The sequence below is a fragment of the Dromiciops gliroides genome, chromosome X, assembly GCF_019393635.1.
Source record: "Dromiciops gliroides isolate mDroGli1 chromosome X, mDroGli1.pri, whole genome shotgun sequence".
NCBI lineage: Eukaryota > Metazoa > Chordata > Mammalia > Microbiotheria > Microbiotheriidae > Dromiciops > Dromiciops gliroides.
This window is the reverse complement of record NC_057867.1, coordinates 23,822,323-23,845,244: the sequence shown is the minus strand read 5'-3', so window position 1 is coordinate 23,845,244 and position 22,922 is coordinate 23,822,323. Positions and strand designations below refer to the sequence as shown.

At 44.8% G+C, this 22,922-nt stretch overlaps 1 protein-coding gene across 2 annotated transcripts; it reads right to left on the bottom strand.

Annotated features, from left to right (window-relative positions):
• Positions 1–288: 288 nt before the first annotated feature.
• On the bottom strand, positions 289–22,627 carry PRPS1 (phosphoribosyl pyrophosphate synthetase 1). 2 transcript variants are annotated; one of them, XM_043974479.1, is made up of 7 exons: positions 22,207–22,627; positions 15,338–15,542; positions 10,094–10,192; positions 9,454–9,578; positions 3,371–3,544; positions 2,754–2,913; positions 289–2,269 (listed from the first exon to the last, which is right to left on the bottom strand). In XM_043974479.1, the coding sequence occupies exons 1-7, from the start codon at positions 22,326–22,328 to the stop codon at positions 2,177–2,179; spliced, it is 978 nt and encodes a 325-aa protein (XP_043830414.1). In that variant the 5' UTR covers positions 22,329–22,627; the 3' UTR covers positions 289–2,176. The 2 variants fall into 2 exon arrangements, with proteins under 2 accessions (XP_043830414.1, XP_043830415.1); XM_043974480.1 differs by having other exon boundaries at positions 15,359–15,542.
• Positions 22,628–22,922: the final 295 nt, after the last annotated feature.

Sequence of the window (22,922 nt, the reverse complement as noted above, 5' to 3'; positions counted from 1 at the left end):
GGACAGATAACAGCATTGGGCCCAGTCTTGCTCCTGACCCTTTGGGCTTAGGAGGACTTGACAGTTTTTCCTCTCCCCTGGCAGAGCCTTTAAGAATTCAGGGCCAGGGACTAATTGAACATATGTACACACAAGCAGACACTGGAAAGGGAAATGGCAGACCACTCCAGCATCCCAGCCAAGAAAATGCCATGGGTAGTATTGGCATGCTATGGTCCAAGGGGTCACAGTTAGACAAGTCAAGAGTTAGACTGAACTGAACAACACATATGCAGAATAAACCAAAACTGCTTTCAAAGTAAGTTTTATTCCTTCATTGAAGTTTTATGGTTGAATAGGAATGCCAACATCAGTCACACTTTGGTTCAATGCTGGCTAACAGCTCAGCAGCAAAGCACCAGGAAACTACAGCTGGAGCAGCAAGGAATCTGCTCAAACCTTCTGCTAGAGATGAATGCCAGCATTGGCACTCACTGCAGACTGGCTCCTTTTACAGTTCTAGCACTCTCCCCTTTCACAGGAGCATCCATTTACTGATGCCCAATGCAAATGAAGTTCTTAGAATTCAACAATGGCACTAAGGCCTAAAAAGCTTACAAGGGCCAATGAACTCTTTGCCACCCACCATCCATTAGTCATAATTCAATATTATCTCCTGAGAAAATCCCATTCAGTCTCTGAGCACACCAAGGCACACAGGACTGTGCTGCAGCCTCCGAGACCCTTCTTCCCAGGTTGTCAGAAGCTAATGCCTATTGCCAGTTGAACATTCGACCTTGGAATCAAAGCGAGTCTTAGTTTGATGACATTTTTCCTCCCTCCAGGGCCCATGTCATGATGGTGCCACCCATGGAGAAAGAGGAACATTTAACTCCAGAGGAAAGAGCACTCATCTTCTCATATTCTACTTGAGGCCTAAGTTTTTCCCTCCTAAAATTCGTTTAGATTTGGGGACATGGGGGCAGCTAGGTCATGCAGTGGATAGAGCACCGGCCCTGGATTCAGGAAGACCTGAGTTCAAATCCGGCCTCAGATACTTAACACTTACTAGCTGTGTGACCCTGGGCAAGTCACTTAACCCTCATTGCCTCACCAAAACCAAAACCAAAACAAACAAAAAAAGATTTGGGGACATGAAGAGGTGAAGAAATATCAAAATATACCAATGAACAAGGGTCAACTACTTTTAATTAAAGGAAAGATTAAAAATGCACCCCCGCTCAGAATTAGAGCCTCATGGATTTGAATAAGGAATTTCTGGAGAGAAATGGTTCTGAACATAACCAAAAGCCAGTATTTTCTCCAGCTGTATGCATTGGTGATTTGGAAGCAGGAGATCTGGCCAAAGGCAAAGCCACAAGGATGGAAGTGGCCCCAGTCACTGATTCCAAGGAATGCCAACTACAAGAAGAAAACTCTCCTCCCTACTACCCCAATACCCCAGATTTCACTCTTCACTCCTGCATAGATAAGTCTCTCCTGGCCAAAAGCCTGCTGGCCCCAAACAACCCCCTAACCTTCCAGTGCAGGCTGTCATCCTTTCCTACCTGACTACAAGTCTGCATCTTGCCCTGACACCAGGTAACCCATTGTCCTCCCCAAACCCTCTCTCAGTGCTCTTCTGTCTCAGTGTTGTCCACGTGCTGTGAGTCTTGTGAGCTCCTTGAGGGTAGGGACTGTCTTATCTTCACGATCCCAGTGCAGTGCCCAACATATAGCAGGTGCTTAAGAAATGCTAACTTGGTAGCCAGGAATGCCATGGCTGGGGTAGTCTGGGGCTCTTGCTATGTCCTGACACTAGCAGAGTTTAGTTTTTAGGCTTTGCAGATTTTTATTTTTAGACAAACCAACCAACCAACCAACCAACCAGAACTGCTGAAGTTTGCATGCATAGTGGTGCATCTGCCCTGTCCCCTCCCCCTGTCTCCCTCCCCTCCCGGCCCTCACCCTCCCACCTGGACTTCTATGGTAGATGCATAGCCCCACTCTCCACACAGAGTTAAGAGTGAAAGCTCACTTAGACTAACAAAAGAAAGCGGAGTCTCAGGGAATTGGATGTGAGCAAAAAATGTGGGGAGCAGCATGAACAAGCAGGGATTTCTACTGAACTTTTGTAATATACCAAATAATGACTGGCTTAGCAAAGAGAAGCCTCCAACATGAGAAGCAGCAGCAATTATAAAGGAACATGACTGAACAGGTAGGAGACCGACTCGCCATTGTGAGTCCTCCGGATGGCCTCGGCCAGGATCATAGAGATATCAATCACCTGAAGGGGGGAAGAGAGGAAAGGAGAGTTTGGTCCCAAGTGCCCCATCCAAGGGAGCTCTAGGCATGAAGCCAGACAGGCCCTGCGGAGCTCCCGACAAGTCCCTTCACCTCTTGGCAATCTAGGCAATTTGCTCACTCTAGTATCCTGCAATGAGAGAGGGAGTCTACCAGACCAATGAAATCTAAGGGGCTCTCCTCCCTCTCCTCCACTAAGGACTCCCTAATATGCCCAACTCCTGCTAAAATAGCTTGTTTCCACAGACTAACACTTCTAATGACACAATGCCTTGGCCCCTACCCCTGCCGCCCCATATTCCAATTAGCCTGGGTGATTCTGGACAAGGACAGCACCCACTTTAACTGGCTGTAGCCAACACTGGTTTGTCCTAAGGCCTTCCTTGAAAAGTCAGGCCTGCTCATGGCCCTAACCTACTGGTGTGGTGGGCAGACAGCCCCTGGAGAGTCACAAAATCCCATCTTACCTGTATTTTGGGGCAATGCTTCATCTTGTCTTCCTGAGGTATTGTGTTTGTGACAACAACCGCCTCAAAGCAGGCATGGTTAATTCGAGAAATGGCTGGACCAGAAAAAATCCCATGAGTAAGAATGGCATAGACTTTGGTGGCTCCAGCTGACAGGAGTCTAGAAAAAAGATATGGAGACAGTAACTGAACTGATCTAATTCCAAGAGAAGGGGAAGGGTGGCTGGGCAGAAGGAAAGGCATGAAGGAAATTCATTTGGCAGATTAACAAGGGACAAAAACCAAACCCACTTTTCAACTAAGAGCCATGAATAGAAGTTCTTGACATGAACAGTGAGCCTAACAGAGGCACATGGATATGCTACTATAATCAATAACAGCCATTAGATTGCCATGCTACATGTGCCAGGTTAAATTCCCATCACTACTACAAAGCACCAAGCTGTCTGAAGCAGCTGTGTGTTCAATGGATCACTAAGTGCTTTGGGCCTGGGACCTTGAAAAGCCACACTTATTCCCTTAAGGAAGTCACTTTTGGGGCAGGAGAACACATGGGGTTTTTTAATTAATCATTCTGACCAATAGATTATACCCAGTCACTGCCCCCATCTACTCACTTATCTGCTGCATGACAGATAGTACCACAAGTATCAGCCATGTCATCCACTAGAATGGCTACTCGGTCCTTGACATCTCCCACTAACACCATTCTGTCCACTTCATTGGCCTTCTTCCGCTCTTTGTGAATCAGAGCAAAGTCAACATTCAGTCGGTCTGCAATTGAAGTCACTCTGCAGGAACATAGGTAAGGCAGTTTACAGATTATCAATAGTTCAGTGAGGAATCAAGCAGAGGTGGGGGGTGGGGGGGTGGGGAGTACTCTCACCAGTTCTGGGAGGCAGTGGAAGGTTGAATTGGGGGTTGGGGTGTGGTGGGGAGGCTTTTGGTTCTATCACCCAAATGGAATGGATCTCCCAATTTAAAATACAATCGATCATTCCAGTCTAAGTGCACGGATTGTCCCAATTAAAGTGACAACAGAAAACCTATGAACAAAACCTGTGAATAGATAAAAGACTAAGAGCCATTCCCCAATAGATGAGTAGTTAAAGGAAAGTTTTCAAAAGAAATGTAAACTCAAGCAAAGTAAAACAACTTTGAGGTTTCACCTCACATCCAGCAAATTAACAGAGTAAAATGTGGAAATACTCAAAGCTGGGGCTGTGAGGAGACAGGTACACTGATACACTGTGTAGGTGGAGCTGAGAACTGGTCCAACCATTCTGGAAAACAATTTGGAATTATTCAAGAAAAGTTACTAAACTGTTTATACCTTCTGACTCCCAGGAGATCCCATTAATGCTGGACACAGAACCCCACAAAGAGGTCAAAGAAAGCATTCATAGCATGTCTTGTGGCAAAAAAAAAATAAAATGCATGCACACAAGCAATTACAACAAAACAAAGTGGGGGGAGGCGCGACATGAATTGGGGGAATGGCTGAACTGCTGAATATGACTGTAATAGACACAATTTATGCTATAAGAAATGACCGAGGGGCAGCTAGGTGGCGCAGTGGAGAGAGCACCAGCCCTGGAGTCAGGAGTACCTGAGTTCAAATCTGGCCTCAGACACTTGACACTTACAAGCTGTATGACCCTGGGCAAGTCACTTAGCCCAAATTGCCTCACAAAAAAAAGAAATGACCGATATGAAGAATTCAGAGAAACATAGGGAAATCTATTTATGAACTGATACATCACAATAACTTAAGTGAAAAGAAAATTAAAATAAAACATGAACATTCTTAATTGTAATGAATATTCTTGGCCTTAGAGGAGCCACTGGAGAAGTGGAAGGCTAAGGGTATGGGATGTTGGACACACTGTTGCAGTTAGTTGGTCTTAACTTTGTGTTACAAGGGAATGGGGCAGATGGGATAGGGAAAGGAGTATATATCTGAAAATAACTGCTATAAAAACTAAAGGAGGGCACTGTGCTAGGTGGCACATTGGATAAAGCACTGGCCTTGGATTCAGGAGGACCCAAGTTCAAATCTGTCCTAGACACTTGACACTTACTAGCTATGTGACCCTGGGCAAGTCACTTAACCCTCATTGCCCTCCCCCCCCCACTCCCCCACAGAAAAAACCACAAAAAACTAAAGTAATCAAAAAAATTTTAAAGCCTGTGAACAGAACAAATAACCACAACTATCCCTGCCAAGACTGATGATAGGAAATACTGAGCCTACTCTAATGCTCATGACATCCCAGCTATTCTCTGTCACGTTTTTCTGTGAACACTATGTACCTGGGGGCAGCTAGATGGCTCAGTGGATAGAGTTCCGGCCCTGTAGTCAGGAGTACCTGAGTTCAAATCTGGCCTCAGACACTTAACACTTACTAGCTGGGTGACCCTGGGCAAGTCACTTAACCCCAATTGCCTCACTAAAAATAAATAAATAAATAAATAAAAATAAAAATAAAAATAAAAAAGACTATGTACCTGGATGTTCATTATTTTTAAGACAGAAAGTCTTAAATATAAATGGTATAGGTTTCTTTATTGGTATGTTGACATGGAACACTCCACTTTTGTCCAAATGAAACAGAGCTTTGTTTTGAATCACTGACTATTAGGAAACACTAATGATTTCAGAAGAGAAAGGGATGGGGCAATTGGGCTAATTTCACTGGTCCATTAAAGACTTTGGCCAACACCAAGACTAAAACTTTTTGGATATCATATGTAGTCTAAGTTAAGGCTTATAAGGTACTACATAATATATTCTCTTATTTGAGTATCACGAGAGTCTAAAGAGGTAAGTACTGCAGGTATTATTCCCATTTTGTACATGAGGAAACTGGCTCAGGGAGGGTAATGACTTTTGTCCAGTTACACAACTAATGTCAGAGGCAAGATATGAATCCAGGATTTCATAGGTTCCAAAACCCAATTCACTTTCCTCTAAGTCACATGCTGCTAATGCTTGTGGAGTCAGCATTTTTTTACATGTGAATGGGATAGCATCATGAGCTGTTGGCAATGCCATCCAGGCTAACATACGGTCCATATTCAGTGGTAAATTCAGCTGCAGCTCAGCAGTATGTAAAGAATGAGGGGGGGCAGCTAGGTGGCGCTGCAGTGGATAGAGCACCGGCCCTGGAGTCAGGAGGACCTGAGTTCAAATTCGGCCTCAGACACTTAACACTTACTAGCTGTGTGACCCTGGGCAAGTCACTTAACCCCAATTGCCTCACTAAAAAAAAAAAAAAAAAAAAGGATGAGGGAGGGCCTTGTAGTCAAGTGGCAAATCACTTCCCCTCTAAGCAATTTGCAATTATTTTCACCACAACCCTGTGAGGTAGAGTAAGTAGTGCAAGTTGAATAATGCAGAGAGCACATGCTGACACAGAATAGTTTGCTAGCCAGAGGAGCATTCATTAAAACATTCTACTGGGCTATTTTTCCTTATATGAAGATGATACACACAAGCATAAGCAATGTGCTTTGAAACTGCCTGGTTACCTCAGTGCAAATCCCTCCAAAATCCCATGGCATGCATGCCTTAGTAAGATGGTTGCTCCAAGATAAGATATATCTGAAGTCACTGAACAGAGAAGCTATTCATGGTCTATAAATGGTTCACACCCTAGACCTAGAAGCCAGAAGAAAGGTCCTTGGAAGGCATCTTGTCCAAGTCCCTCATTTCACAGATGGAAAAACTGAAGCCCAGGGAGAGGAAGGACTCCAAGGTCACCCAAGCCACTGGGTGTTGCAGAGCTGCCATTTGAACTCAGGCCTCAAAACTCAGTGTGCTGTTGCCACTGAACTGTATCACCTCTCTACTACATCCTGCTCTAAACCAAGTCATACACTGCTTTCCATCGCTACTGTTCCGAGCGTTATCAGGTCGGTATGATGGCTTTGTAGAGTCATTCCTCATTTAAGATTAGAATTCATTCATTCATTCATTCCACAAGCCTGGACACAGGATTCTGTTTAACCACGTTTGCTCGAGATCATTCTGACCATGAATGGGCTTTGAGCAAAGCCTTTGGCTGAAGTGCCTCAAAGCTCAGACATGCAGTGAGCAGGCAAGCATAAAGGTCCACACAGACATGCCTCAGTGAGGCATTTAAAGCCCTGCATAGGAGAACACTGTACATAGTAACAGCAACATTGTGGGATGATCCACTGTGATAGACTGAGCTCTTCTCAGCAGTGCAATGATCCAAAACAATTCCAAAAGACTCATGATGGAAAATTTTCTCCACATCCAGAAAAAAACTGGATTCTGAATGCAGATTGGACCATACTGTTACTTTGAGTTTTTTCCCTTTTGTTCTGATTCTTCTTTCACAACATGACTAATGCAGAAATATGTTTAATATGATCACACACATAGAACCTATATCAGATTGCTTGCTGTCTTGGGGAGGGGGGAGGGAGAAAAATTTGGAACTAGAAATCTTATGAAAACAAATAGAAAAGCTTGGACATGATTAAGTTCTGTGCTCACTCTCTCCACACAGCAAATATGGCATCTGTGTGGATGCAAATTCCTATGATCTGAAGTTAGAAGTATATCAAATGGACTAACTGGTTCCAGGCCAATGGAAATGTGCCTTGTGAATCTGAAGAATGCTATATCACTGCTTCATGAGACCTGTCTAAATGCTGGCTGCCTGTTAAAACTTGACAGATTCAGAGGTTCTAAGCATATCACACATTTTACAGGCTTCAAATCCTGCCTCTGATGGTGTGTGACTGTGGGTAAGTCCCTTTTCCTCCTTGGGCCTCTGTAAAATGAAAGGGTTAGACTCAATGGCCTCTGAGGGCCCTTCTAGCTTGGATCTCTATGATCTTATATTTTTTTCACAGTCACCTATGACATTAAAGAAAGGATGACTTTGGTAAATAGGACAGGAGCTGACAAGAAAGGGGAAGGGTGCTGAAATGAACTTAATTCAGTCCTCTTCATGGTTGCTTTAATGGAGAGGTTGAAGAGAAACCAATTGTTGAAAATATAAATGGCTTTGAAAAGATCCCAAATTAACTTCGTAACCACCTGGGTTTTGTAGTGCCTGGTTCTATTTCTCCATTAAGAATGTAAGTAACACTTCAGAATGTATTATTAATGAGTAATCCTGGGAGGAAATGAAGTGCCCTTAATCTGCATAGCTTTCAGTCTCTGGTAAATTCTATTCAAATTATTCCTTAGGTTCTTGGCTTTAAAAACAATAACAAGGGGCAGTTAGGTGGCGTTGCAGTGGATAGAGCACCGGCCCTGGAGTCAGGAGTACCCGAGTTCAAATCCAGCCTCAGACACCTAACACTTACTAGCTGTGTGACCCTGGGCAAGTCACTTAACCCCAATTGCCTCACTAAAAAAAACCCAAAAAACCAATAACATGATTTCCTCCCTGCTCAGTACTTTAAATCCTAAGAATAAAAAAATGTTCTTGAGAATTGGCCAAGTTTTGGGGAAACAAACTTGCCTATTCCCCAATGACAGTGTAATCATGTTCTAGGTAATTTTAACTGCTATTGTTGCTAATCTGAAAATCAAATCCATAGTCTATTCCTAAGAAAGTTATATATGTAGCCCTGAGTTATGGAGGGAACAAGCGTTAGGCACCTATATGCCAGGCACCATGCTAAACACTCTACAAATATCTTATTTGATAAGCATGAGATAATCCCCATTTTCCAGTTGAAGAAACTGAGGCAGAGGTTTAGTGACTTGCCCAGAATCACATGTCTGAGGTTGGATTTGAACTCTGGTCTTCCTGACTCCAGGGCCAGTGATCCATTCACTCACTGTGCTACCTAGCCATGGCTCTAGCTCCCTTCTTACTGGGATCAGTCCCTACCTGAAAGAATTTCTGGCTTCCTAAACAGCCACAAGCCAGTGAAGTGGACCACATCTGAATAAAGTCACATGCCATACTATTTTCACTTTGGGGTTTTGGGGGGTTTTCCCCTTTTATTCTATTTCTTCTTTTAGAACATGCCTAATGTGGAAATGTTTTACATGATTACAGATGTATGACTATAAGGTTGTTTGCTATCTTGGGGAGAAAAATTTGGAACTCAATCTTTCAAAAAATGAATGTTGAAAATTGTCTTTATAAATTGGAGGGCAGCTAGGTGGCGCTGCAGTGGATAAAGCATCAGTCCTGGATTCAGGAGGTCCTGAGTTCAAATCCGACCTCAGACACTTGACGTTTACTAGCTGTGTGACCCTGGGCAAATCACTTAACCCTCCTTGCCCTCCCCCCCAAATATGAATGAATAGAAAAACTACTAAATAAAATAAAAAGTAAAAAAAAAATAAAGTCATATGCCACATGGATGCCATCTCAAAGGAAAAGATACTCAGTAAACAGTAATGCTTTAGGAAGAGAGAAGATCTAAGTGACACAGGGGATAAGAGCCAGCACTGGATTTGGAGCTGTGCTGACCTCGGGGCAAGTCACTTCTCTTTAGGCCTCAGTTTCCTCAACTATAAAACCAGGGGTTGGACTCAATGACTTTGAGGATCCCTTCTACCTCCAGGATTCTGACAAAAGATGAGCTGAGCCATCTAAAAAGTACTTACAAGATATCACAAGTTATCTCCCTCTTCCACTAATGATACCCATGCCTGGCCAGTTCAGAGATTGCTACAGAGTGGGCAGAATACTAATCTTACCTTTTAGCTCCACCAGCATCGGGGGATACGATACAGCAGGTCTTCCAGTCGGCAATGTTCTCCTTTATCCACTTCAGGACAGCTGGCTCAGCATATAAATTATCCACTGGGATATCAAAAAACCCCTGAGGAAAGGAACTCTTGTTAATCTCTTGGCTTCCCTCTGGGCTCTCAGCATTCCTAAATGAAAAGAACTGTTCCAGGAGCACCTTCTTCAAAATCCTGTAAGCATACATCAGGAGACACAGAGGCTGTGCCTATTAAGGCTGTCCATCTGGTAAGTGTTGTGGCCAAGATTCAAACTGGCTTCTGGGAATACAATCTCAGTGCTCTTTCCACTTATCCAACTCTCCAAGACATTTGGTCTCCTTCCTCAGAAGTATCTTATGGAGGCAGCTAGGTGGCGCTGCAGTGGATAGAGCACCAGCCCTGGAATCAGGAGGACCTGAGTTCAAATCAGGCCTCTGACACTTAACACTTACTGGCTGTGAGACCCTGGGCAAGTCACTTAACCCCAATTGCCTCACCAAAAAAAAAAAAAAAAGAAGAAGTATCTTATGCTTGCTTCTCCTGGTTGTCTCTTTCCCTAGCCTTCCCCCCTCCCCCCCTCATCCCCCAACTCCTGTGATCTCTTTTATACCTGAATCTGAGAGGCATGAAGGTCCATGGTGATTATATGATCTGCTCCTGCTACAGACAGCATATTTGCCACAAGCTTGGCTGAGATCGGGGCTCGGCTCTAAATGGGAAAGAATAATAAGGGTCACTGACAAATAGTTCAAAGTTATGAGGTTAGGGGCAGCTAGGTGGCACAGTGTTTAGAGCACAGGCCCTGGAGTCAGAAGGACCTGAGTTCAAATCAGGCCTCAGACACTTAACACTTACTAGCTGTGTGATCCTGGGCAAGTCACTTAACCCCCATTGCCTCACAAAAACAACAAAAAAACCCCACACACAAACAAAAACAAAAGTTATGAGGTTGGCAAAGCAGGCCTATTCCCTATTTCAATAAAACTGTTTTCCTGCCTCTCGGACTGTTTATCTAAAGTAAAAAAGGCAAGTCTGACATGTGGCTACCAGACTATGTTAAAATTGTAAGGCCCTAAAATTCTAGCTGTGATGTCTAAAATCTAATGAGTGGTTGCTTTAAATTAGAAGCTTTAGCAAGAGTTTAGACCTTAAGTATTTATTAAAGTGCATCAGAAGTTAGTGAAGAGAGAGGTAAAAAGCAAACTTCATCTAACTATCTCTAAGAGAGCCTAGCATCTGTCCTCCCGCCAAGCCTAAGTCAGGAACTGAAAAGGCTCGATCCCCCCAGAAGCCTCCTGTGAAACAGGAAACAGGGCCATCCACACACACAGCTCCAAGCTAATTGGTTGGTAGCACTGATTGACAGGACTCACAGGGCGGCAAACATCACTTCCTGATGCTGATCTGACCTTCAAAACCCCAGAAAGGTCACTTCTGGATGCTAAAGTCATATGGTTTCTTTTCAGGACAGAGCTCACAATGTCCCTCCCAGCAAGGGGTGTCATTCCAGTTCTCACAAAGTTTTAAAAACAGTTAAACCAACTATATATTTTTTTTAATTATCAACATTGGAGCAGCTAGGTGGCTCAGTGGATAGAGCACTGGCCCTGAAGTCAGGAGTAGCTGAGTTCAAATCTGGCCTCAGACACTTAACACTTACTAGCTGTGTGACCCTGGGCAAGTCACTTAATCCCAATTGCCTCACTAAAAAAAAATTTTTTTTAATTGATCAACATTGCAATTTATTTGCAAAAATAAAAGCAGCCCCATCCACCCACCCTACGTCCCAAAAAAGTCCACAAAGTTCAATAGCAAACTAAAGCCCATGTGCCCTGTGCTGGCCCACCCTGTAGGGCTTTCCAGAGAGCCTTCTCTGAATATTACGTGAATACCAATAGAGCAGGCAGGCTGTCCATTGGTTGAATATTGCTATGTGACCAGCCCATCATTTTTCAGATGACATTCTTTATTGTCCTTCTTCTGTGTAATTACTCATTTTTAATGCCTTTCAGTGAAAAGAAAGCTTTGGCAAGAGATCCAACTGAGCAAGTTATCTCAAGGGCATTTAAGGATGGAAAAATGGAAGAACTCCCCACCCTCTACCCCTGCCAAAAAAACAAAAAACCCCAGAAGAAAAATAGAAAAGATCTATAAAGATTACTAGAACAAACTTTTCACCATCTAGGGCAGTGGAACCACCATTACTCAGACCCTGATACCAGAATCCCCAGTGTACTTCAAGAGGAGAGAGAAATAGCAATGAAGAGAATTTGCCAGATTGGATCAAGTGTATATCCTTTCTTGGAGACATACAATTATGAGGCTGTTGAGGGATTGATACGTAAGGTACGTGAAGGAGGGAATTTTTTTTTTAAATCAAACTTAATTTTTAAAAAATCAAACTTAATAGGTAAAAATAAAACAAAAAATTTTAAAAATCAAACTTAATAGGTAAAAACAAAACAAAAAGTTTGAGGAATGGGGCAGCTAGGTGGCGCAGTGGATAGAGCACCGGCCCTGGAGTCAGGAGGACCTGAGTTCAAATCCGGCCTCAGACACTTGACACTTACTAGCTGTGTGACCCTGGGCAAGTCACTTAACCCCAATTGCCTCACCAAAAAAATCTTTTGATAATCATCAGTGATCTTTGGTGAGAATATCAGGGAAAAAGCAGGCTTTCATGAGTAATATTCAACAATGGACTGCATCTTTACTATTTTCCATTTGACTCAGAAATGGTAGAGAACATAAGATCCTGTGGTGCTTCCTATTTATATAGACTATAAAGCCTCTTTCCAAAAAGGTTTCCCCCATCCATAACAAAATTACTCAAAGATTCCTTGAAAGATGATAGAAATCACCCTATTGAATGACCACTATTATGGAGACCAGGAGTATGAATTGGAGTCCAAGTAGAAGAGGATGGATTCTCTGTTCCTGTTTGCAGAAGACATTTGTGCTGGTTGCAAAACAAGCCCCAGAACACTTTAGTCTTTGTAAGCACTCCAAAAATTTAGCCCTGATCATCCACACAGGAGAGACCAAGTGGATGAGGAATATCTATTACCTAGATTATGACATAGATGAATAACCTATAGAGTTTGTCTATCACAGTATGTAGACCTGGACCTAGAGTTGAACAGGAGGAGGGGAGTGGACTTGATTGACTTTGGAATATTACAAAGCTCTTTTAATAATCTTAAGCTTTCTATGGAAACAAATTCCCTCAATTCCTTTGACTTTCCAATGAGAGCTTGAGAGCCAGCCTTCCACTTACCTTTGACTTCTTCATCACCTATTTCCATTTATGGGACAGATATAAATAGATGACTCTGTGGTCCTGGTGGTCACTGTACAAGGAGTTTCAGAGGGCTAAAGTCTAAAAGCTCAGGGACTCTTCAGACCCTGTGGTCTCTTTTCTGCCACCATCACTGTAGAAGGATAGGTGGTTAAGCTGGCCAGATTGGTGCCATTTTGTCTTTTTCTTTGGTTCCCAGGGTGCTATGGTCAATTCACTACCAGGTAGCTGGTCCTAGAATCTGCCAGAATGTCTACTTTGTCAGCATTACCCTCAAGAATCCAGGATGATCACCTTCCCACCTGGATGAGGCAATGCTGCACAGAAACAAGCGGTCAAACACTTCCAAATTCTCTGCCTTGTTTTTCCACAGTCAAGATTAGTATTATCCTGCCCTAAGAAGTCTCCTGACATTCCATCACCTCGGATGCTGTGTAAGAATGGAAGATCTAGCAGGCCCTAATCAAGCTGGAGAGCTCCCGGGAATGACCCAATGAGGCCTACTGCTCAAAGATCAGCTTGGCCAAGTTCATAGAGTACCTCTAACTAGGTTAGCTGCAGTTTAAGCTGAAGCACCACACAAAACTAGGTATATAGAGAAACTCCAGTTTGAATGGAGGAGGGGTGGTGCAGCACAGAGACAACCCCCAGTCCCTCCATGAATTATATTATAAACCCTTGAAACATGGAAGTGATCAATTAGATTATGCATTCACTTAATGCCTCTTTCATAGAAATATTTAACTCCTCTATGCAGTCTGCTTATTTTTCCACATTGTTGGGCATTTGCATCGTTCATTTTCTTTTTTCTTTTCTTTTTTGTATCATGTGAACCTTTAGCTGAGCCTTGAAGTCAGGGGAGCCAGGAGGGAAAGAATTGCAGGCATAGAGGACAGCTGGCAAAATCGAGGCTCAGCTAAAGGGTCACATTCTGCAAGAAGTCATTTCCAGCGTTCCTGAGTCTGATTTATCCTGCACACAGCTTGTGTGTAAGGTGTTATTTGCATGCTGTCTCCCTCATTAGACTTCAAGCTCCTTTGAGAGCAGGGATTGTCTTGTGCCTTTCTTGATCTCCAGTATTTAGTACAGTGCATGGCACATTATCTTCCTGACTCCAGGCCCAGCACTCTATCCACTGAGCCATCTAGCTACCTCTAGCACATATTTGTTGTTCAGTCCTGTCTAACTCTGTGACCTCATTTGGGGGTTTCTTGGCAGAGATACTGGAGTGGTTTGCCATTTCCTTCTCCGTCTCATTTTACATATGAGGAACTGAGGAAAATAGGGTGAAGGGACTTGCCAAGGGTCAAAACACAGCTAGAAAGTGTCTGAGGTCAGATTTGAACTCCGGAGTCTTCCTGATTCCAAACCCAGTACTCTATCCATTGGGCCACCTAGCTACCTCTAGCACACAGCAGGTGCTTAATAAATTGTTTGTTGATAAGTTGCAGAATAGGCAATGATCTGGACTGATAAAGGGAATTTCCTCACCAGGAGTTACCAAGAAATCATAGGTCCAGATGATCAACTTTGATAGAGAATTCCAACACACTCAGGACGGAAAATGCTCTCCACATCCAAAGAAAGAACTGATGGAGTCTGAATGCAGATGGAAGAAAACTATTTCCCCTTTTGTTGATTCTTTTCTCACAACATGACTAATGTGGAAATATGTTTAACATGATTCTAATGCATAACCTCTTATCAGATTGCTTGCTAGCTTCTGGAGAGAGGAAAGAAGGGAGGGAGGGAGAAAAATTTGGAACTCAAATCTTTGAAAACTATCTTTATGTGTAATTGGAAAAAATAAAATAAAAATGTTATTTTTTAAAAAGGGGGGGCAGCTAGGTGGCACTGCAGTGGATAAAGAACCAGCTCTGGATTCAGGAGGACCTCAGTTCAAATCCTGCCTCAGACACTTGCCACTTACTATGTGACCTTGGCTGGGCAAGTCACTTAACTCTCATTGCCCAGCAAAAAAAAAAAAAAAAAATTTACAGGTCTAGACCCTCTGAGGAGAGGATATGGTTTATCTCCTTCCAATGACTTCACTACATGTCTGCTTCAATCAATTTTGGTAAACATACAAAGCATTTAGGATGTAATCGAAATTGGTATGAAGAACAACCGCTACTTTAAAATATATAAACATTCTAAATGATGAAACTTATATTCATTGCTAAGCTATGGAGAATGTGGTATAGTAAAGGTTCTATCATTTTGTATGAAATCATAAATTTGTGAATCATTTTGGAAAATTGATTAAATTGAAACTCCCGGGGCTACCCATTTATCCTGATGAAATCAAAATGACTCAGATTTAAATGATCTATATGTGTCTCAGAGCTCTAATTCTATTAATATAGGTAATTGCCAGCCTGAGAGCTATCTAGTGCTATACAGAAAGTGGCCTGGGGCACTGAGAGGTTAAATGACTTGCCCATGGTCTTCCCCTTCCATCAAGGGTAGCACTCTATCCATCCTACCCTAATCTAAAATGGAAGGTCATTAGGGGCCAAGCTAAACTTCAGAAATAACATTTTAAAGAAAAAATACCACATTGGAGTCTGCTCCTACTTTGTCCTTTTTGTCCTGCCGGGCATAAGGGAAACAAGGGATAACAGCAGTGACTCGGCTTGCTGAGGCAATCTTGCAGGCATTGATCATGATGAGAAGCTCCATCAGATTGTCGTTGATTTCGCCACAGCCGCTCTGCACAATGTAGACATCCTCTCCTCGGACACTTTCACCAATTTCCACACTACAGAAGGAGGGGGAAATTAGATTAACAAAGTTATTTCTTGATTCCACTGAGGATTTCAAAGCACGTTAGGCAGCCTCAGACACTTGACACTAGCTGTGTGACCCTGGGCAAGTCACTTAACCCTCATTGCCCCGCAAAAAACAAAAACCAAACAAACAAAGCATGTTAGGCATGCTGTACTACTACTCTTAGGATCCCTCCATCACCTCATCACCAGAGATGGATCTACTTAGCTATCCAGCCATCCGGCCATCTTATCTAGCTAGTTAAAGCATCAGCTGGTAAATGACTGTAAAATTCAGTTGTTGGCACCTACTTTAAGTTTCATGTCAGAATATCTAATATAAATGTGGTTTGATACATTAGCTGCGGATGATCCACCCTGTATTTATACCTCAAGAGACACTGACTGCAACATGTAAATACAAAAAAAGTAGACAGTCCCTGTCCTCAAGGAATTAGTCCACATGGAATTGCCACTGTACCTTTTATTGGAAGCCCATAGGGACATACAGTTGTTTGTTTTGTTTTTGCGGGGCAACGAGGGTTAAGTGACTTGCCCAAGGTCACATAGCTAGTAAGTGTCAAGTGTCTGAGGCCAGATTTGAACTCAGGTCCCCCTGAATCCAGGGCAGGTCCTTTCCACTGTGCCACCTAGCTGCCCCACCACTGTACCTTTGAAGGTTAAGAGTTTTTCTTAAAAAAAAAAATTGCTTTTGTCTATGGCCACCAGTGTCAGAAGATCTGGAATCCCAAGACCAAAGTCTGGATCCTGACTCTGCTGTTTCATGTCAACACCTAAGCAAATCAGTTCCCTTCTCTAGGCCTCAAGATCTCTCATTGGTTAAATGAAGGGGTGGGACTAGACCCACAAGTTCATTCTGGACCTGGTTTGGCCTCTTTATCCTTAGCTTTTCACTAAAGCTTCACATTCAATATGAAAAGAAATGCATTTCCACATTTAGCATGCACATGGACACAACAAAAGAAGAATTTTTCTCAAGGGTCTACCAAAAATTTGGCACAACTTCCTCCCTAACTAGATAAATTCCCAAGTTTCTTTTGGCTCTAAATCTCCTGCTCACCAGAAAGGATTTCAGGGAAAGCTGCCCAACTGCTACATTTCCATCTCAATAAATGGAAAATAGAGTGCATCTTGCTTCCGAAAAGTGAATTTCCGCATTAGAGTGGCAACACTCAACTACTTCAGTCGTTCCCAAAGCAGAGGTAACCTTGGGCTCCAGTCTTTCACCATAGAGGGCCTATCTCTGCAGTAACCAATAACATTTATACTTATACCTTTGGCAAAAACAATCTGCTTACAATAATGCTAATAGTAAAAACCAATCACCTCCATTGTACTACATTAAGTTGGGGGCAGGGAAGATATGGGGTAGTCTATTATTCAGCAACATGAATAGTTCCTTCTATCAAAAGGGGAATAAACTGAAATAAAAACCTCATACTTGGTTTATCTCTACTTACTACCTTTAGCTTGGGCTTTGAGTTCCTATTACTCTATAATGGTCAGGATCATACCCCACCGCTCTACCCCCAGCCATCAACAAGTAATGGCCAAAAGTAGATATATTTCCCTTTTACTTTCTTTCCACCAATGAGCTATTCTGACCTGGACCCAGAAGCACACAGTTTTTTAACAGCCAGAGAATCTCGTATATATGCACATAAAGGACTAAAAAATTCATGTGGGGGCAGCTAGGTGGCACAGTGGATAGAGCACCGGCCCTGGAGTCAGGAGGACCTGAGTTCAAATTTGACCTCAGACACTTGACGCTTACTAGCTGTGTGACCCTGGGCACGTCACTTAACCCCAATTCCCTCACACACAAAAAAAGTTTATGTATATATTTAAATGAAGGTATTCTCTTAATAGCCTTTTGTTATCAAGGATTCTTAATTTTTTGTCCTGGATTCCTTTTGCTGTCCAGTGAAACTACAAACCCCTTTTCAGAAATGTTTTTAAATGCATAAAATAAAATACAAAAACACTGGATTGCCAAGTTTAAAAAATAAAAAGGTCATGTATCCCTATTTCATATACCTGGATACCCAGGGTCTCAAAAAATTTCTCAGGGGAAGAGGGGTTGTGAGTGGAAAAAGTTGAGGAAGCTCTAGCCTATAGCTGATGTGGGCCTATGCAAATAGGCCTGTAACTATTTCCTTAAACTGGGCTACTGTTACTCAGGAAAATTCTAAGGAATCACTTTCTCTACCAAGGGAGTACAAAAAGCTGAGTGTTGAAGAGAAACTAACAGGGTTTGAACCACACTCATCCTATGTCACATACCATCCTGGTCTCTGGTGGACATGGACACATATTCAGTTTGGTCAATAAGGGAATCCTACCACCTAGGCTTCTTCCCCCTGCTACCACAAGGCTTCTGAGATAGTGTAAGTGTCATCAACAAAGTTTCAAGTTCCAGATACAGTATTCTTCCTAAGGACCCAATATGCTCTTCACTGATAGACACCAGAAGAATAAAGCATTGCCTGATTACTGATAGGACCAGGGAGGCCAACGGAAGCAGCTGATGGTGGTGCAGTAGGTAGAAATGCTAGGTCTGAAGTCAGGAAGACCAGGAGTTCAAATCCCAACATCAACTGCTAGCTGTATAACCCTGGGCAAGTCATTTCACCTCTTTTTGCCTTAGTTTCTTCAACTAAAATGGGAATAATAACACTTATCTCACTAGACAGCTGAGAGGGCAAAATGGGATGATATTTGTAAGGCGCTTAGCACAGACAGAGCAGGGCCAGAGAAATACTTATGTCCTCCCCTCCCCACAGTTTTGTGTTAGCATTTCTGCCACAATTAGCTACATAGTAAACCCTCACCCAGAAGGAAACAGTCTCACAAGAAGGAATGTTAACATTCTTAGAGGATCAAAAGAATACTGAGGCGGGGCAGCTAGGTGGTGCAGTGGATAAAGCACTAACTCTGGATTCAGGAGGACCTGAGTTCAAAGCCAGCCTCAGACACTTAACACTTACTAGCTGTGTGACCCTGGGCAAGTCACTTAACCCTCATTGCCCCGTGCAAAAAAAAAAAAAAAAAAAAGAATACTAAGGAATCAAGGTGGAGATCAGCCCCAAACTGCAAATCCTTTGCAAAGGCCCGGCTATAACTAGCCGTTGAGCTCCTTACCAGCTGATGAGAACTATCATTTTTTTTTTGAGGGGGGACAGGGGACAAAAAAGATTATATAACCTATCCTTTTCCACAAGACAGCCTTATGCGGACAAGGTTTTTATTTGAAAGGCAACTGAGGGGGCAGCTAAGGTGGTACAATGGATAAAGCACCGGCCCTGGATTCAGGAGGACCTCAGACACCTGACACTTACTAGCTGTGTGACCCTGAAAAAACCTAGTAGCAGCCAAGACATGGTGACCGACCTCAGCTTCCAAGCTTATTTGGCTGCACATTTAGTAGACTGTCAACTCCATCTCCCATAGGCACAACAGCAGGGCTACCCCTAGGGTAGCATTCTTTAGACAGAATCCTCTAGAGCTGGACAGGACCTCCAAGGCCAGTTAGACTAAAACCCCTCATTTTACAGGAAGGAAACTGACCCTGTGAAGTGGAATAACTTTCCCAAGGTCACACAGCAGCCAATGACAAAGGGAAGAATTTGATTCTGTCTCCTGACTAGGCTGTGTGACCTCTGTCCCCCTCAGAGGCACTAAGTCTTACTAGGCACTTCCTACATGGACAAAATCATGGGTGTGAGAGAGGGAAGAGGAAGGAAAGGGAAAGGAAAAGAAAACACCTGATAGGTAGGCAAAATGTAGGCAAAAGCTTGACACCCAAGTGAGAAAACTCCCCCTCTTTCCCCTCCCCTCTCCTATGCAGAATCCATCTGGCAGTCAGGCAAGGCTGACCTGTTTGGTTTTATTGAACTGCCTCCCCCCCCCTTTTCTTTTTTAGTCTTCATTAAAGGAGCTAGCTCACAGGAAAGGGACACACACAAAAATCAAGGTGAAGTAAAACCCAAGAGCACTTTTAGAATGGGTGACTTTGGACCTTGCTGGGCTGCCAGGTATCGGTAAGGTGAGCTTCCAGAATGGTTTATCTGAATGCAGGGACCACAGTTAATACCCCTAGCTTAGTGCAAAGACTTCTTAACCTTTTCACTTGGGTCTAGCAAAGCCTAAGTAAAATACATACTTATTACCAAGGAAACCAATTATGCTGAAATAGAGTCAATGATTTTTTTTTTTAAACCAACGCCAGGTTATTAAAAAAAAAAAATTAGGGTTAGGGACTTCAGGTTAAAAACCCCGAGCTGCATAGAAGACTACAGATTCATTGGGCTAAAAGTAGAGGGGTCCTAAAGATGATCGCTGAGAGTCAGGAAGTCCCGAGTTCAAATGCAGCCTCAAATACTTCTTAGCTTACTATATAAGAAATGCTTTATGAATAAATATATCATTCCATCCTCAACAACCCTGGGAGGTAGGCATCATTACTGTCTCCATTTTATGGATCGGGAAGCTGAGGCAGAGAGCAGTTAAGTGACTTGCCCAAGACAACCCAGAGTTCTGAGACTGGGGGCAGCTAAGTGGCGCAGTGGTAAAGCACTGGCCCTGGACTCAGGAGTACCCGAGTTCAAATCAGGCCTCAGACACTTGACACTTACTAGCTGTGTGACCCTGGGCAAGTCACTCAACCCCCATTGCCTTGCAAAAACCAAAACCAAAAAAAAAAAAAAGTTCTGAGACCAGAAATGGACTTACCCACGGAGCCACCATCTATATATACCTGGGAAAGGAGGCCCAGAAAGCTTAGGTCACTTGCCCAAGAGTACACAGGGAGAAGTGGCTGAATTGGGATTTGAACTTGGGTCCCAGTTCAAGGAGAGTCCTCAGCAATGGCCCCTACTGGGTTCATTTTGCCTCCCCTCCCAGTACTCCAGAAAAGACAGCTCCAGACTAGGTCCACCGAACACACTCCTAGCTCAATCCCACACTTAACATTTGTTAAGCTGTTTCTACACACAGAACAGGAGAAAAGCCAGGTGGGAGGCACTGTGGCAAGGTGGAAAGAATGCACAATCTGGAAAAAATAGAGGACCTTGCCTTGAAATCCTGCTCCTCCACATCCCAACATCCCAACAGGTGTGACCTTAGCTAAGTCACTGGCCCTTCTCCAGAGCCACAGTTTCCTCATCTGTAAAATGAAGGCTTTTCAACCTTCCAGGACCTATGGATCCTGAATACCTCCTGTGCAGATATGAACCCCTTCTGAGAGACCAAGTTTTCAAATAATTAAAGGAAATGCTCAATTTCAGTTAACATTTAATGAAAATAAAGATGTCACAAGTTTCCCAGACCTGAAATCTATCCATGGACCTCAGTTTAAGAAGGTCTCCTTTTCCAACTCAAAAATCTATAATCTCCTAAAATTCCAATTTAGTTTCTGTCTCTCAATACCAGCTCCCCTGAAGGCAGGGACGGTTTCATTTTTTGTCTCGTACCCCCAGTCTCTAGCCCAGTGGCTAAATGTTTATCGACTCATTGCTTCCAAGAGACAAGGGAAAAGACCAGGAGGGCTGGTTCATTAACAATAATTCATAGCTATTTCTACAGGGTACTGTAAGGTTTGCAAATCATTTCCCAAGTATCACCTCATCTGGTCCCCACCACGATCTTATGAAGTGGCAAGTGCTATTGTTATTCCCACTTTCCAGATTAGGAAACCATAAACTGTGGAGTGAGTCAGGAAAATCTCGATTCAAACCAGGCCTCTAATATTTACTTCCTCATAGGCTCCTAGATCTGAAGCTGGAAGAGACCTCAGAGTCTATCTTCGCCCAATTCATACATTTCACAGTTAAGGAAACTGAGGCCCAAACCGGGGATGGGGGGCGGGAGATTCGAACCCCACGGCCACTGTGTTCTTTCTCAAGCACCATGACCCTTCCCAATGTGATTGTGGGGGCAAGGTTCTCAGTACCCCCACGAAAACTGTCCCCCAAACCACTCCCTAAGCCGACCTGCATAGGGAGATGAGTACACTAAATCCCAAGTCTAGTCTCTATCCCTGTCTTACAGGTGAGGAGACTGAGGCACAGGAGCGGCTAAGTGATGTGATTTGCCCATGGTCACACAGCTACGGAGAGGCAGAGTTGGAATCTGAACCCAGGGTGCCCCAGTCCGGGGCTCTCTAACCATTAGACCACACTGCACAGTTGCACTATCAGCGGCTGATCCGCGGTGCCCACGCCCAAGGCTGGCTGGCGATCTCGGCCTTGGTCCTGGCCAAAGAGCCCGGAGCCGCACCACCCCCGCCCGAGGTGGAGAGGAGGGGACGGGGACAGGGGCGTCCGCATCTTGGTCCGTTTTCCAACGGCCAGCTAGCCTGCCCTCGCGAGCCGCGGTCCCAGCCACCAGGTGGCGACTGCTGGTACCGGCCCCTTCTGCCCCGTCTCCGCCGCACCCCCGCACCCCTCCCCCAGGACCACGGCGTGCGCCCAGCGCCAACGCCGACGGGCAAGCCCGGCAGCCCCACCGCCGGCGCATGCGCGCGCGCGAGACCGGCTGGCCGGCCCCAGGCCAACAGCCCTGACCCGCGCACCGCGCGCCGCGGGGCCCCGCTTCCAGCCCCGGCCCGGCCCGAGCCGGCCCGGCCCCGCCGCTCACCACGTCTCCTGGTTGCTGAATTTCTTCGTCACCACCTTGCCCAGTTCCAGGCCCAGACGGTCGGTGATCTTCTGGGACAAGTCCTGGTGGGAGCTGCCGCTGAAGATCTTGATGTTCGGCATCTTCGCCCTGTGGTGCCCGGTGCTGCGGTGCCCGGCGCTGTGCTGCGGTGCCCGGTGCTGCGGTGCCCGGTGCTGCGGTGCCCGGCGCTGTGCTGCGGTGCCCGGTGCTGCGGTGCTCGGTGCTGCCCTGCCCGCCGCTGTCCGGCGGCCTGACGTCGGTGACCACTGCGGGGGACTGGGGGGGTAGGGAGGCTGGCTCGGGCGATGAGGCTCGAGGCCGCTAAGGCGAGGCTGGGGAGAGGTGACTCGGCAGCAAGAGCGTACTTAGCACGACGCCTCGGCCATCTTGCCTTCCCGCCAGGCGCGCGCCTTCTTATATCGTCTGCCGGCTTGGGGGGCGGAGCCACAGATGCGGCCTCGGCCCCCCGCCTTTGCCCATTGGTGATCTGGTAGCGGGGAGCACCGCCTTCTCTGCGGCCCCACCCCTTCTCCGGCTACTCCGCCGAGGATTGGCTGGAGAGCAGGGAGGGGGTGGGCCAGGCCAGACACCGGCTCTCCTGCGGCCGAGTGAGCCGAGGGCCAAGTTGGCAGGTGAATCGGCCGGACTGAGGGCTGGGGAGGGCTGATGCGGCAATCCGGCGCATCGGTTGGGCC